General features: G+C 33.0%; 1 protein-coding gene across 2 annotated transcripts in view; it reads right to left on the reverse strand.

The window, feature by feature from the left end:
• Positions 1–235: 235 nt before the first annotated feature.
• The window catches only part of LOC128202370 (limbic system-associated membrane protein-like), a 73502-nt gene continuing 55447 nt past the window's right edge, over positions 236–18290 (reverse strand). For both annotated transcript variants that reach the window (XM_052902507.1, XM_052902508.1), the window contains exons 6-10: positions 15398–15526; positions 11045–11183; positions 2948–3096; positions 2188–2244; positions 236–608 (exon numbers count right to left, since the gene is read on the reverse strand). In XM_052902507.1, coding sequence (XP_052758467.1) covers positions 508–608; positions 2188–2244; positions 2948–3096; positions 11045–11183; positions 15398–15526 — 575 coding nt within the window. In that variant the 3' untranslated portion in view covers positions 236–507. The remainder of the gene's footprint in view (positions 609–2187; positions 2245–2947; positions 3097–11044; positions 11184–15397; positions 15527–18290) is intronic.

Genomic DNA, 18290 nt, shown 5'->3' on the forward strand with positions numbered 1-18290 from the left:
TCATTCCTAACTGGAGCTCCACATCCGTGTACCGATAGCATAGGCGGGATCACTTCATTATCATCCCTAAATAAAAACCTGAAAAACATCATTATCCCCAATCATCATTCACTAGTATACCGTCAACGTTTACTGATAGCATAGGTGGAGTTACTAATTCATTTTTATTCCTTAAAAAAAACTACAGTACTATTTCGTTTTGAGGAAAAATTAAATAAAACATATATTGATTCATTATTCTTTATTTTTTTTTGTTTTGTAAACAGTCTTATAATCGAGCGATGAGTTTACACAATTAGATGTAAACAGTTCAATTTTGGCGGTACTAAGCGAATCTTTGGATACACGATCTAATTACTGAGTATAGTCGTCGTTGTGTAATGTGTTTTTTTTTTACAATAAATATTAGTCCTTACAAATTAATATTTACAAAAATTGAAACATGTAATTGAATTACGTTTCACCTTTAAAGCATAAAATGTTAATTTAACAGTTTATTTACAATAACTATGTTAACATATATAGATTTATATAACAGAATATAATCAACAACGTCCATTCTAAATGTATTTTCTTACAAGTATTCCCCTTTGCCGCTTCTGTGAGACCTGCGGGAGGAGAAATCGCTTTAATAGAATTCCGAACTTACAGATTCTATTTTCTATTATTCTTTGAATTTTAAACGAGGTACAAGAGGGAAAATACGCTTATCTCACAAGGAATGCCTATCGAGAGTGTCTATCTTTACATATAGTCCATTTAAATGTAATTTAATGAAAATGTAAACTATTACATGATCCGAATATGTGATAATCTATTGATAAATTTCAATGTTTTTTTTTTTGTATCACAAAAGTGGCAAATAAGCATACAACCCATCTAATGGTAAACAATTTGTTGTTAATCTCGTTTAAAGAGTAATTTTTATTATAATTTTAATAACAATTGATTATTTTTTCATTAATTTCTATTGAAACAGGCTCTTGTTTCAATAACTTTTATAATTCTATAATCTTGAATTTGCTTCCTTAATTTTATGGTGATATATTTTCTTCATTTTCTGCATCGTCGCCTACCATTAAACATCACATATATTCTCTTCCTTGCTTCCCTTTTTTTATTTCTTTCCTCTTATTTTTCACTGTCCTTGTCAATTTATCTGCCATCTTTGTTATTTTATAGCTAATGACCTTCTTAAATGACTTTAATATTTTACAGTTTAATTTAAAATAGAATAAATAATAAAAAGAATATTCAATGATAATGTTTCTCTAATTTTCTTATTTTGATATTTATAATTGAATATAAATAAAATATAAATTATCAGAATTGGAATTTATGATTATTAAGACATAAATTTAAAGTTTGTTAATAATGAAAATAAAAAAAGGAATTCGGAGAACTTTATTATTATCCCATAACTTTACATGTAATGTAAAATACATAAATAAATTATTGGGTGTATTAAGGTATCTTCAGGATCGACGATGTTGTCTTATATTATGTTATAATGACAAATCCGTAATGTTACAGGCATCCATAGACTACAGTGACTGATTAGCATCAGACGGGCTGTATGCTTGTTTCTACCTTCGCGATACAAAGAAATTACTCTTTTTATAATTAGCATTATCATATATTCACTATATAACTGTACAATATTTATAATTAGAAATTAATTGTTAATTACCACAGGGAGATTTTGTACAAAAATCTTTTACTTGGCTACATCTGTCCCATTCGTTGTTTGTTCCCATTGTTTGCATGCCTGTGTTTTGGTTTGAAGGGTGGAATATGGCAGAGAATTTACATGGTATAGAGGAATAATACTTGAGTCCTCAGGAATAGCAACGCATGGGGGGTATCATGGGCGAAACAGTATACTCTGTTATGTCCATGGTACTGCTCATATCTATAGGCGGTGGTTACCACTTTCCATCAGGTGGGTCGTCAGCTTGTTTGACATTCTAAGTTGCTTAAAAAAAAATTGATTTATTAACAAATTACATTAATTTATCTGACTATAAAGTTTAGAAACCGCAGTACTTTTTAATTCTCCTCAAAATTTCAAAATTTAATACACTTCAGCTTTGTTTCTGAGAGAGAAAGAAAAGGTATCCAGTGGGATTTAATTTTCATTTGCTAAAATAAATGTAAGTATTCGAAGTGAAAACTTTTTATTCTTACCTCCAGCGACACTGATTTGATTGCTGAAGTCCTCTGTGTGAGAATTGAGTTTTATTTCTGTAAACGTTAGAAGAAAATTAGAATTGAAGAAACAAATTTCACAAATGGAAAATTAATAAGTTTCAAGTGCACTTGTAACAAGAATATTCAGACATTTTGAAAACTGTGATAAGTATTTTAATTTTTAAATTAAACGAAATGTGATTTCGGTTAAATATAAATAAACAAATTAAATGTGAAGAATGTTGAAATAAGAAATCTTGGTAAACAATTTTGTTTTTATGATTTAATAGATATAACACAGAATTGGCCACCTTCTTTCTTTCCTGTGAGTGATGTAAGAGGTGATTAAGGAATTGAGACCCTTCTTTTTTGAAGACAATTGAAAATAACAAAAAAAAAAAGATGACAAATATTTTCCAAAATTAAATTTTCACAAATCATGTTGAGCTTATTTTGGCCTTCATTACCATAAATCTGTTATATCTACTAGAGATGCGTAATATCTGATTCTATGTATTAAGTTCTTCTGGACATTGATAACCACCCATTGCGATATCGCCAATACCAGTCGGATATCTATATTCATTACGAACGGGTTCTTTTTTCGATATTATATAGCGAATAACTGATAGATAATGTACTCGTATTTGTTATTGAGTCAATGTATAATGTATAGATACTCTAACTACAATATATAGATATTGCTATATATTAGCTACCCTTAATATTTACAATTGCAAAAAAATTAATAACTTACCATACAGTCTAAGCGTACCCTCACTCTTCCCCAGAGAGTTGGTACTGACACAATTATATGTACCAATGTCGTTTTTGGAGAACTGTCTAATGGTGAGCCACATGGATACTTTGTATGATGATTTCTCTTCTCTTATTATGTATTTAGGCCTAAAACAAAGAAAATACATGATTATTAATTTAATTCTACAAGTACAGATATCCACAATTACGTTTACTGAATATTAAAGCGGCCATTTTGTAAACAATTTTAGTGTTTCTTTATTTTATTAAAAGTGTAATAAATAATAAATAAATATATATGTTAGAAGTGCCATGTGGTCTCGGCATAGAATGAGTCACCCCTTTCTATCTCATAGGTGTCGTTAGAGGTTACTAAGTTTAATGGTCGAAAGATGGGCATTAGAGCCCCTCCTAAAACCTTAACAAAACTGAACAGTTATTGCCAAACTGCCTGATAAGCGTGACAACAATTGGCAAGAGAGGTACCCTAATGGAGGAGGTATATGTCCAACAGTAACAGGGCAGTAAGTGTCCGAAATAATAATAATATACATTGAAAGATCCTAAAATAATATTTAATAACGATTCTGTTAAGCAATTTACTTTTATTCTGCACTGCACGCACTAAAACAAACTTAATGTTTGTTTTAAAAGCCCACTGGGTAATGAGTTCCTTAGAGGTCCTTCTAAATAACAATAGATTTATTAATTTAGCTCTAAAAATATTGTATTTAGATGTTGAAGTTACTCTACGTTTACTATTTATTTATTACATAGTTATAACATGTTTATACTTAACACAGATACAACTTAAACCACTGTTATATAGTTCTACCTTGTATCTGAAGAATCATACATTTTATTTTCTTTTTTTATGCAACTTAGAATGGCAAACAAGCTGAAGAAAAGTGGTAACCGTCGCCTATAGACATGAGCAGTACCATAACAGAATATACTGTTTCGTCCATAATACACCCCATTCCTGATGACTCAGGCGTATGTATGTATGTATCAAACTTTAAAATCATTGAACTAAATTTCTATTCTAGGTAGTATATTCATTTATTTTAACATCCACTGTATAAGTAGGTAGATATTATATTTATTTATAGTATATGTATTTATGTAATATTTTATTATGTATCTTAATATTTTATTTAACTGTATATTTGTTTATGTATACTAAATATTAATAGTTGTAGCACTTCAGCTGCCCGCTAGCAACATGTTTTCTAACTGCATTGGGTTGACTGGAAGAGATCTCTGTCAGAGATAAGTCCACCTTTGCTCACAACATTTATAAATGCATTAACATTGTAATTTACAAGTGCAATAAAGAATATATATCAATTGCCTAAATACACTTGACTATAATCTAATTTAACTGTTGCATGGTATGGTAGATTTAGCCGTGTGGTCCCGGCATAGAATAGGACACTCCTTCCTTTTTTGGGGGAGTCGACTAAGGGAGGGCGAAGAATGGGCAGCAGCGTCCCTCTTTAAACATCTTCTAAGGCTAACTGTGATTGCCAATCGATTGTCAACCGCCTGTCAAGCGTGGCAGCTACTGGTAAAACTCCACAAGGAGAAGCTTATGTTCAGCAGTGGACAGTTAAAGACTGATAAGTTGATGACATTGATGTTAAATTATATTTCATAGACTTTAGTGGTATATATATATATATATATATATATATATATATATATATATATATATACCAGAGGGGGACTTTGTACAAAAGTCGATTGCTTGGGTACCTCTGTCCCATTCGTGTTTCTACCGTGAAGCAGTTGTGTTTGCATGGCTGTGTTTCGGTTTGAAGGGTGGGATATGGCGTGAATTTACTGGGTACAGAGGAATAATACCTGAGTCCTCAGGAATGGCAACGCATGGGGGGGTATCATGGGCGAAACAGTATACTCTGTTATGTCCATGCTACTGCTCATGTCTATAGGCGACGGTTATCACTTTCCATCAGGTGGACCGTCAGCTTGTTTGCCATTCTAAGTTGTATATATATATATATATATATATATATATATATATATATATATATATATATATATATATTACTATAGTGATATATATTTTTAATTTAAATTACGACATCTTAATTATGCATAAAATAATTTCAAAAAATATCAAAGAATTTAATTTAGTATTGTTATTACAAGGTTATTCTATTTCTGTATTGAAATAATGCTACATTAATTACGTTCTTCGAAGGTCACAGTAAAAACGGCTGCTACATTTCCTATATTGACATTTTATTTAACTTTTTTATTATATTATTTAACTATTATAAGGGAACAAAGAAAGTGCTTCATAAATGTTAACTAGTTACAGCAAATCCTATTAATATTTAAAAGCAAAAGTTTGTATGGATGGATATATGGATATTTGTGACTCTTTTATGCAAATATTGTATTAATAAATGAATTTGAACGAAATTTGATATATGGATAGATTATATCCTAATATAGTACACAGGAGATTGCTTAGCGATAAGGCCACCTTTTGTATCACTTCTCATTAATATTTACCGTATTTGTTATTTCTCTTTTTACTTGGTGCAATAAAGTGTAAATAAATAAATAAATAAGATACTCATGTTTTGTCTGCGCGCATAAAGCATACCTATACGTGTGCATGTGCGCGTAACCATATTGCGGCATATAAAAATTGCGATTAAACGACAGGGGTTGATCGTAAAAGCGTGAAAATTTGAATTTTTATGTATTTTTCAATGCTAAATCATAATAAAATAAAAATAAAATAAATTGTTCAAAAAATAAAAAATAAATATTTGGGGGTGGGTCACCCCTATCACTGAGGGGTGTGAAAAATAGATGTTGGCCGATTCTCGGACCTACCCAATATGCACACAAAATTTCATAAAAATCGGTAAAGCCATTTCGGAAGAGTTTGGTAACAAACACCGTGACACGAGAATTTTATATATTAGATACAATAGAATAAAGTATTATTTTCAATAGTCAAGTATTTAATTTTATAAGGAATCTCTTGTCTGCCATGTGACCTAGTTTTGTATCGTACAATCTCGTGCGAAGTTGCAGAAACCCAATCTACAAGAGCATAACAGTGCGGTAAATATATCTAGTGTAGTTAGATGGAAGAAAACAAACGAACATTAAGTCTCAGTTATTTCATATAAGAAGTATCAGAAAAGGCAAAGTTAGTACGAATCATTAGGAAACGTTACCCACATCTTTTACGCTACATTATGTTTCCTATATTAATTTTAGCCGGTCCCGTTGTAAGTAACAAACGATAAGCGATCATAATTCTAATAAATCGATATACTGTGTGTTTATTAATATAATAGAGGCTTAAAAAATATATAATTTTCTTACAAAAAATTTTATATAACTAAAAAAAATTGAAAAAAGAACAACCTGTATCTGTTACCAGCGGTATTGCATAAAATAGGTATTTACCTTTTTTTTTTTTTTTTTATAAAACTTAGAATGGCAAACAAGCTGACGGCCCACCTGATGGAAAGTGGTAACCGTCGCCTATAGACATGAGCAGTACCATGGACATAACAGAGTATACTGTTTCGCCCATGATACCCCCCATGCGTTGCCATTCCTGAGGACTCAGGTGTTATTCCTCTGTACCCAGTAAATTCACGCCATATCCCACCCTTCAAACCGAAACACAGCCATGCAAACACAACTGCTTCACGGTTGAAACACGAATGGGACAGAGGTACCCAAGCAATCGACTTTTGTACAAAGTCTCCCTCTGGTAAATTATTATTACCTAACCTATTACCTACACAGTAAAATACATGTACATATTATCTTGTACTATGTAGTGCCGTTGACACAGATACAGGTTGTTCTTTTTTCGAGAATTTTAATTTATATTTTCAGTTTTTGGTTACATATTTTTTTTTATCTGAAAGAAACTGAAACTAGTTTATAGGAATGGGTTACATTAATTAATACATTGTATTTTCTTATTAACTCGATATGGAATAGAATATGGGGTAAAGCCGTAAAATTAATCATTCATAAAATTAAAAATATAAATAAATTTATAAGACCACCGTGCTGGTAAAACAGTTTAAGTTATCGCCTGTAAGATATACAATGGTCACGAATTCTATTCTCAAACAACATGGGCCGGAGCACATAAATACTAGCTTGAACCTTTCTACTTGTCGCAACGACGAGCTATGAGAATTGTCGATGATCCCAGGCTCACAAGCGGTATAGCGAACCCTTGAGTCTTAGAAAAGGTTTTGCACGGTTTTTGGCGGTAGAACACGCAGAGTGAGTCTGCGTGTTCTACCGCCTGTACAATGTATTGTGCTCAGAGGAATTGTTCAATATGATGCCCACAGCCACTTTCTACCATCGTACGGCTCGCCATCGACAGGGAGTTCATCCTCATGTCCTACAGCCTCAATGATCGCGTACTGCGCGGTTACAGAGATGTTTCCTCCCACGAACACTCAGGTTGTGGAATGAGCTCCCTGCCGAGGTTTTCCCAATAGACTACAGCACGGGGTTCTTCAAAAGGGGGGTAAAGAGGTTTCTTCAGGGTCGGCAACGCACGCGTAATACCTCTGGTATTTCAGGTGTTTATAGGCTACGGTAACCACTTACCATTAGGTGGACCGTATGCTTGTTTGCCACCTCAGTGGTATAATATATATATATATATATATATATATATATATATATATATATATATATATATATATATATATATATATATATATATATATATATATATATATATATATATATATATATATATATATGCATATTATGATTATGTATTATACGTGCATTTCTTATGTAATATATATAATTATTTCAATGTGTTACTATAATTATGTCACATATTTTTCACCACATCTGCCCTTCATACGCTTTCTGTTTTTACCTAATAGTTAGCTGGTAGAGAATACCATATGGTATTAAACTCGCCACTTGTACAAAGTATTATTTTGCAATAGAGAATAAATAAATAATATTGTACACGAAAATGAGATTAATAGATAGAATATTTATTTAATTAAATAAAAACAGAACTGATTTCTGTGAATGAACCATCGCATACGAAACCACATTTTAGAGGAGTTTCCTCCCGCGAACATACATGCTGTGAAATGTGCTTCCTGTCGGGTTTTCCTTAGAGACTGCAGCTTATGTTTGTTTCTCTAAAAGGACGTAATAACATTTCTTGAGGGTTGACGATGCACACGTGATAAATCTGATGGTGCAGACGTCCATAAGCTATGGTGACTGTTTACTATTAAAACTATAAGTATGTTTTTATGTCACTGCCAGTACTACAAAGCGGTGGATTGTGATGAGGTAATAAATGATGAAAACATGGATTTTAGCAGAGAAATAAAATATATTGTACAGCGACTAAACATAAAAGACAAAAGTCAAAAGATACGAAGTAGAAATTATGTTTTAAAATATTCTAAAAGTAAATCTATATAAAAAAGTATAAGGTAAATAAAATTTAAGAAGTTTGAATCAGCCGGTCGCAAAATAATCACTTTATGATAATTAAATCGTGTTTAGAAAGAAAAAAGAAACAATTAGTGGCAAAATCTGTTATTTTTGTTTAAAAACTAAAAATAATATAATTGATAAAATATCTACAGGACCAATCTATAAGTATATCCTTTTAGATAAAAAAAAATTGTCCGAAACAGGGGGTCTACCATGAAATGAAATTCCGAACTTTCGGAATCAATTTCGTGTTTTTGTTCATACCGAAATCGACCCAGTAAATGGAGCTTAACATTTCGTTTGTCATAAATCCTACCATAAAAGTCCAAAGGAATGATACTTTAGCATTTTTAAACGGTATCTATCATGTAATTTTAACATGAAATTTGTGTTTCGTTCGGACCCGAAATTTCGGAAAACATTTCATGGTAGGCCTTCAGTTTACAACTACAGTTCTAAACTGAAGGCCTACCATGCACTAACGGACCATGAGGTAACAAATACAAAAAATATTAAACCGAATTGAAAACCCTTCTCCTTTTTGAAGTCTGTTGACAAAATAATCAGAAAAGAACAGAAAATTCGAGATCACTTCAATTACGAAATTCCTGTAACATATTCATCTAAAAGAACATATATATATATATATATATATATATATATATATATATATATATATATATATATATATATATATATATATATATATATATATATATATATATATATATATATAAATAAATTCATTTCGAAATTTCTCATACAATATATAAAATAAATATACAACGAAGTCTTATGAAAATTCCTTTAAGAAATGAAGAAATTTCTTTTAGAGAAACATAATAACGTACAGTGCTGAATTCCGTTCTCACTTCAATCATTTTAGAAGTGCCCCCCCCCCCTCCCCCCTTTATAATTCAGTACGATATTACACATTTATAACATTTGATATTGTTTGGGGAGTGCTGTGGATGCTCAACATTCTTGCTCTTGGTATACAGTAGGTATTCGAGAATTCAATGAAGTGCAGCTTCTTCTATCATTATTCTGTGATAGAAGAATATATTTACTGATAGAACTCTATTTGCTTTCAAATCCTATTCCAATAATAATCGTACTTGCATGATTGTGTTACTGTTTGGAGGATATCCCACTTACTGCCCAGTTTCGAATGTTTTAATTGCCCAGTTGTGGAAAACAACCAAGGAGCTCAGATATTATGTATTTATTATCAGAGGGAGACTTTGTACAAAAGTCGATTTCTTGGGTACCTCTGTCCCATTCGTGTTTCTACCGTGAAGCAGTTATGTTTGCATGGCTGTGTTTCGGTTTGAAGGGTGGGATATGGCGTGAATTTACAGGGTACAGAGGAATAACGTCCGAGTCCTCAGAAATAGCAACGCATGGGGGTATCATGGGCGAAACAGTATACTCTGTTATGTCCATGGTACTGCTCATGTCTATAGGCGACGGTTACCACTTTCCATCAGGTAGGCTGTTAGCTTGTTTGCCATTCTAAGTTGTATAAAAAAAATGTAAGCTAACTTTGTAAAACTAAAAAAAATGCGAATGGAAACAATGATCATCACAAACTTCATGTTGAGGGAAACTACAATCAATCACAATATTATTGAACAGACCAGTTCTTACAAGAAGCAACCGTTTACGAGTATGACGAATGAACCAGTCATTATTGTGTTCAACCGTATTATAGGGAGCCTAATGGGTGGGAGTGGTGGGGCCACGTTGCCCACCGGTGTGAACATTATTGTGAATATGATTTACTTCAAGACTCCCGTCTACGTCAAAAACATCAATAACAAATCGAATGTGACAATCTGTATATCTGCTCATTAGAAGATATGATATCACTACATAGTATAAAACAAAGTCGTTTCCCGTCTGTCTGTCCCTATGTATGATTAGATCTCTAAAACTACGCAACGAATTTTGATGCGGTTTTTTTAAGAGATAGAGTAATTCAAGAGGAAGTTTATATGTATAAAACATGCATAATATAGTAGAGAAACACTAAAAATTTTATCGTATTTATAAAATAAACGTTATGATAAAATAAAAAAAAATATATATTCGAAATTGTATTCTGTAGTATATTTAGTATCAGCATTGCACCTGTGCGAAGTCGGGGCGGGTCGCTAGTCATAAATAATAATAATAAAAATTTTTAAAATAATAGTAAAATTTATTTCCTTAAACAAAGGTACAATATAAATATGACTTGACACTAGGCAAAGCCTGTCTACCTCGTGGAAGTCAAATATACAAGATGTATATATACAATAAATAAATAAATAATATTCTTACCAGCTATCAGTCCAGATTGAATAGGCATAGAAATGAATTGGCCGCTCAATTACAGGGATCGGGAAGCATTAGTTTCTCTCAATTAAAAAGACACTGCATCCAAGGACTGGTAGGAAGATTTACAGAGATTGAGAGCCGGTTAATAGATTGGCCACATCATATATTAACAAGATTTAAACCTGACATCCAAACAGCAGATTCGATTATTGTTCTATAAGGAACAGATTGCCAATTAGCAGACTAGAAAAAGAAAAAAAAATCTTACCCATCTAGTAACATTTCCCCTCGATTCTTGATCCAGTAGTTAATGGTGTTAGGGTAAGCCTCCACGTAGCATTTTAACTTCACGTCCGTACCGAGAGGAGCTCCTAGCAACTGATTTGGCACTTTCACTGTAGGAGCGACTGTAGGGAGAATAACAGATACAATTAGTGTTGTCACAGATAATATAATATTATTTTTTATACAACTTATATACATAAACAAACTGACGGTCCACCTGATGTAAAGTGGTAACCATCGCCTATATACATGAGCAGTACCATGGACATAACAAAGTATACTGTTTCGACCATGATACCCCCCATGCGTTGCCATTCCTGAGGACTCAGGTGTTATTCCTCTGTACCCTGTAAATTCACACCATATCCCACCCTTCACACCGAAACACAGCCATACAAACACAACTGCTTCACGGTAGAAACACGAATGGGACAGAGGTACCCAAGCAGTCGACTTTTGTACAATGTCTCCCTCTGGTTTATTTAAACAAACAAATATATCTAGTAGGTACATAAAAATACAGATGAATTGACAAACTTCTCCTTTCGGGGGTCGCTTAAAAAGTGTATTACATGCTTCTACACTCGCGTCGGATGCATCGTAGTTTCGTCCAACTAGAAACTCATTTCTTTAAAGAAACTTCAAAAGTTTACACTTAGTACAAAGTAGTTTGAAAAATGACCACAGCTCTCTCTGTGAAAAGATAGTGTTGAGTAACTTTTAAATCCATGAACTCAGATTGAATATAGGTCAGGGAATAATATTAATTTATAAAGAAGAAGAATCACAGTCAACAAAAGAAAGATTGAAATTGAAAGAAAGAAATTGTTCTTCAGCAATTTAATCAATTCTAAATCCTTATTCCTACTAATATTGTAAATGTAAAAATTTAGTTTGCATGTATGTTTGTTTGTTAACTTTTGGCACTTTAATGGCTTAAACGATCACTATAAAATTTGGTATACACATACATATATGGGAAGGGCATAGGCTACTTTTTATTCCAGTCATTGAATATATCCTGATCACGTAGACAAAGTCGCAGGTAAAAACTAGTATATAAAATCATCCTAATATAATAAAATTGTAAATGAACGACATCTGTACATGGGAGATATTTAAAAAATAATGAGTGAAGTCTCAATAAGACCATTAGATATCAAAATAATTATTGTTAGAAATTTTTTTATGTCTGTAAATTTGTTTCGGCATCACAAAAAAAACTACTGCAATTTCCCTGAAGGTATAACTTAAAGTCTGATGTATGTTTCATCTTGATATCTAAAAGTGATTTTTTTATGCGACTTAGAATGGCAAGTAAGATGTCGGCCTACCTGATGGAAAGTGGAAACCGTCGCCTATAGACATGAGCAGTACCATGAACATAACAGAGTATACTGTTTCGCCCATGATATCCTCTATACGTTGCCATTCCAGTCTATCTAGTCCAGTCCATTGCGGTCTATATTATTCGTTACTTTTTTTGGTTTCTAAATCTACACGTAAGATGTCGCGAGCAAAAACTAGTCTAAACTAATATTATTAAAAGAAGAAGAATGTATTGTTTCTTCAATGGATAATTAAAAAAATACTGAACCGATTCTAAAACTTCTTACATTTATAGAAATCTACATTATCAGTGAGTAACATAGTCATATGGAATATCTTACTTAAAAAAAACTGTGCAGACCCGGGGCGGGTCGCTAGTTTAATATAATATTCTATTTATTATGTTTGACAGATACTTCCATGGACCGCCTGTTCTATTCTCTGTGTTCAACGGTACGGTTCAATGGCAGAGAATGCCATCAGGCATTAAGTCCGCCCTTTATAAGATTCCCTTAGTGTACAAAAGAATAAATAAACGAAAATGAATAAGACCAACAAACTGTTTTATTTAAACGAATCGGTGCCTACTTGAAATTTTAGCGCAATTCCAAAAAGTAAGTTTTCCCTGGCGTCAAGAAATTGATTTGACAAAGACTTTTTCTAGAAATCTTATTCATAAAAAGAAACTTTTTTTCAAAGATAATTTGCCTAAAGTTTAGTCATTGAATTTTTCATTCTCTCAAATTGTATAATGAGACTGATGAGTTATAATTCTATGAAATGGAATAATTTGGACATAAAATTTTATTATGAGGTTATGAGATAACGAATAATCAATATAATTTTTGCTAATATTATAGATGTTACAGTAAGTTTACTTGTTTATAACATTTTAGCACACATACACGCACGCACGTACGCACGTACGTACGCACGCACGCATGCACGCACGCACGCACGCACGCATATAAAACACGCACACACGCACTCTCTTTGACTATACGTGGTCGCAACTGGAGAATCTTGGTATAATAATATAATTAATGATTAAAAAAGTTAATGATTAAAATTAATATAATTAAAAAAAGGTTCACGACTACATTCCTTTACGGGACAGACATTTTGAATGTAACATTTGACGTCATATTTGCTTGAAAATGAAAATAAGTTATACCTATCAATAAATAATAGTGAACAAAACCAACTAATTCACTGGTAATCTAAAACTTTGCGGAACTGGGTCAACATCTACGCCATTGTCTCGAGATGAAGCGAGTCATTCCGATGAGATAACTTAATGTACTTTTGAATTTTCCAGTCGTTCGTGGAAAGCTGCTAAGCTCTTAGAATAATAAAATAATCTGAAAGAGCCACAAGCATAGCGTAGCAATAATAAGGGAGTACTTACACGGATACGCGGTATGTGATAAGTATATAAAAAAAAAATAGAAAAAAGACTATGTATTTATTTATCTTTGCGATAAAGTAGTGTTCAGTAAAATTAAAGAATACGAAGTCTATTATATAATACCATCTGTTAATTATCTATTGCTGAACATAGGATTTACTCTATTGGGAGATCTGCTATTAGTTGCCATGCTTGGCAGGCGGATTGACAACCGCAGTTAACCCTTGGCATTTTTTTATACAACTTAGAATGGCAAACAAGCTGACGGCCCACCTGATGGAAAGTGGTAACCGTTGCCTATAGACATGAGCAGTACCATGGACATAACAGAGTGTACTGTTTCGCCCAAGATACCCCCCATGCGTTGCCATTGCTGAGGACTCGGGTGTTATTCCTCAGTACCCTGTAAATTCACGCTATATCCCACCCTTCAAACTGAAACACAGCCATGCAAACACAACTGCTTCATGGTAGAAACACGAATGGGACAGAGGTACCCAAGCAATCGACTTTTGTACAAAGTTTTAAGAGTCCGTCCATCCCTCGACCATTAACTTCATTTAGTCGCCTCTTACGGTACAAAATCGAAATCACTGTCAACTATATCTCAAATATTATGTCAGAAGTTACCTAGGTATATAAGTGGCCTGTGTTTCTTTAAAACAATACCGTTTATTTATTTCGCGCGCATTTGTGTATAGACTCCTTAAGCGTTCCTCTTTGTATGCATTTCACGTGATTGTGAAGCGCTTGTTAGCTATAAATGGAAAGAGTAAAAACTAGTGGAAACGCCAATAAAAGGAAAATCAGGACGTTCTCTCAAATGGTTATTGTATGGGAAGAACATTGGAACGAGAGATAAAATGTTTGAAGAACTCAGCAAAAATATTAAAAAATATTATAGTACTGAATGAGTTGTGAAAATGGTTTATCATACTATATCAGCCGTTAACTAAACTGATTAACATAGGCCTTACCTTATTGGAGGTTTTACCAGTAGTTGTCATGCTTTAAATGTGGTTGGTGATCACATTTAAGCTTTGGTGGAAATGGTTTGATGTAGGACAAATTGTTGGTTATATTTAAATTTTCAAAATAGGTATAAGAGGAACATACTGTTTACTATATAACTGGATAATGAAATAAATTTAATAAACTAAGTTTTTCTTTTCTGACAATTATTTCAATTTCATCCAAAAAGCCTTTTTCAGACAAACATATTAAATACCTATAAATTATATATTGTGGTTAGAAATGAGCATAAGTTTTTAAGGTACTATTGTTGCTAAAGAAATATAGTTCTTTTATCTTTTAGAAGATTTTTCTTAAGACTAGATTAAACATAGATAATTTAAAAAGCATACGAGTATTTATTTAGACTATAGTAATCTTATATTATTTTAAGCGACTTCTAAAACAAGATGGTTTCTAGATTTGTCTGATTTTTATTCGGTAAATACTAGTATATTGCGCAATTGCTGCTGTCCATCGGAAGGATAGCCTCGCTCTTCCTTATTCGCCTCTTACCCATCCACGGAAAAGGAAGGGGTAGCTCATTATATGCCGAGACAAACACGGCGGAAGAATAATTATACTTACAGTTTACTAGAAGAATGATCCGCTTGCTGACTGCTGGCGGCACATCGTTGGACGCGATGCAGAGGAAGGCGCCCATCTGCCGTCGGTCCACGCGCCACAGCGGGAGCGAGCTGCCCACGTAACTCTCCACTATATAAAGACAATAAATATTAGAATATATAAGTAAGTACAAGTAACTAAACGATGTTGGTAGATGGGAGATATTTAAGAAGAATAGATATTAAGCGGTCTTAAAGCAATAGAATCAGTATCTTTTGTTTATTTTGAATCTGGTGAAAATTTGTCACAAAATTTACGCATATGAAGTGGCGAACAAAAGTTAGTTGATATTATTAAGAAGTAGAAGAGGCATAATCAAGGAAGACGAATCTGAAATTCTGTTTTTACTCTTTTCGTTTCTAACAATGTACATACAAACACAGTGGCGTTTATAATTAATAACAAACGTGTTTGCATGGCTGTATTTCGGTTTGAAGGGATATGGCAGTGAATTTACCCTATTAATTCCTCTGTACCCTACAGAGAAATAACACCCGAGTCTTCAGGAATGACAACGTATGGGAGTATCATGGGCGAAAGAGCATTATGTCTATGGTACTGTTCTTGTCTATGAGAGACGACTGCCGCTTTCCATCAGGTGAGTTGTCAGCTGGTTTATCTACCGTTCTAAGTTACATTAACAAAATTGTTACAAGTCTTGTTCAAGTATAATGTACGTAATAGCCGTGTAGGTCCCGGCATAGAATAGGCCATCCCTTCCTTTCCCATTGGTGTCGTAAGAGACGACTAAAGGAACTTAATAGTCGAGGGATGGGCAGCAGCCTCCCTCTTAAAACATCACCAAAAGCCAAACTATGGTTGCCAACTAGCCTGCCAAGAGTGGCACCGACAAAACTCCCTTTATGGGATTGTGTGGACGTGTGTGTGTGCAGTGGACAGTTAACGTCTCATATAACGACATAACGTATGTAATAAATAAAACGATGCACTTGTTTTTGTCTATTGGCGGTTGGTCTCAAAATTAGATAAGAAACTACTCCATACATATGTAAATGCAATGTACTTTCTATGAAATGAAATGAAATTTATTGCGATGAATGTGGTAAGTTTAGGTAATATTATACATTTTGTGTAACCTTAACATTCAGCCAGCTTGGCATGCAACATTTTATATGTATTATTAACAATCAAGTATTAATTAGAAGTCATATTACTAAAGCCACATTGAAGTTCAAGTTGTTATTGTAAAATTATACATGCATGTCATTAATTAATAAATTAATGCATGTCTAATTAAATAATTAGTTAATAAATGTTTTAGTTTTTGAATATTCGATTAGAAACAATGAAAGATTAAATTGTCTTTAATTGAAAGATGAATACGATGCCATGCTTGGATAGGCAAAAGCGTTTAAACGCTTTTAAAACTGAAACAATTTTTTACGATCAACGTAAAAGATAGATCTGTTCCTTAGGGACGTCTATTATTTCCTTATCATTCGTCTATTATATCAGACATTAATAAATATAGATATATTAATAATCACAGTGCGTGACGATTGTCATTTATATTATTTCAAGTAGATTAAACAAATCCTACCCATTATTTTATAATCTTCTATTATCATACAGTTATGAATGAATCATGCTCATATTTTATTTACTTTCATATTTTTTTTGTTACAATATTTATGATCATGTCTTAATAATTATTGTTCGTTGATATTTATTATTTTCATAATTGAATTTATAAATTATTTTACGACGCGGCAGTAAATTTCTTAGATTCTAAAAAGAATTAGAAAAATTATTTCAGAATTGGTAGTAGGTATAGTAAGAAAAATGAAAGTTACTTTTAAAAGAACTCACCTTTTTATAAAAATTCTTTTTTTTAATAAACATGATGGTTGCAGGATTTTTTAATCAGATTTTTTTTTTACAACACAGGGGGCAAACGAGCATGCGGTTTACCTGATGGTAAGTGACTACCGCCGCCCATCGTCACCCACAACACTTACGGCATTGCAGGTGTGCTGCCGGCCTTTTAAAAAGGAATATGCTCTTTTCTTGAAGGTTATGTTGTCGTATCGGTTCGGAAATACTGCTGCTGGAAGTTGATTCCAAAGAGTGGTTGTGCGTGGGAGAAAGTGCCTTGAAAAACGCACGGTGGAGGACCGCCACTCGTCCAGATGGTTGGGATGAAATTTTAGTTTATGGCGGGTTGTACGATGGTGAAAATCTGTAGCAGGTATCAATCCGAACAATTCTTCAGAGCACTCCCCATGATAAATGATGTTTAATATATCGGTACTGTATGATAAAAATTAATTTAGTGGGATTATTGTAGAGTACTTAGAATTTTTTTAGGAACTAAAAAGAAAGGAGACTTTCAATCATCAGATTATATTTACCAGAGGGAGACTTTGTACAAAAGTCAATTGATTCGGTACCTCTGTCCCATTCGTGTTTCAACCGTGAAACAGTTGTGTTTGCATGGCTGTGTTTCGGTTTGAAAAGTGGGATATGGCGTGAATTTACTGGGTACAGAGGAATAACACCTGAGTCCTTAGGAAAAAAAAATAGTTTCCATAAACAAATCTATTGTTTTTTTTTTTTTAATTTTATAATGATAAATGACACGGTCGGTGTTTTTAATTTTTTTATATACCACTGAAGTGGCAAACAAGCATACCGCCCACCTGATGGTAAGCGGTTACCGTAGCCTATGAACGCATGCACTACCATAGGTATTACGCGCGCGTTGCCGACCCTGAAGAAACCTCTTTACCCCCCTTTTGAATATTGACATTGAGCATTTTAATATCCATAATTTTGATATATTTAGGGAGGAAAGGGATTGTTAGTAATGCGGACTACCAGTCTCATTGCTATT

Source organism: Galleria mellonella, unplaced genomic scaffold, assembly GCF_026898425.1.
Source record: "Galleria mellonella isolate WM207_F2 unplaced genomic scaffold, CSIRO_AGI_GalMel_v1 utg905, whole genome shotgun sequence".
NCBI lineage: Eukaryota > Metazoa > Arthropoda > Insecta > Lepidoptera > Pyralidae > Galleria > Galleria mellonella.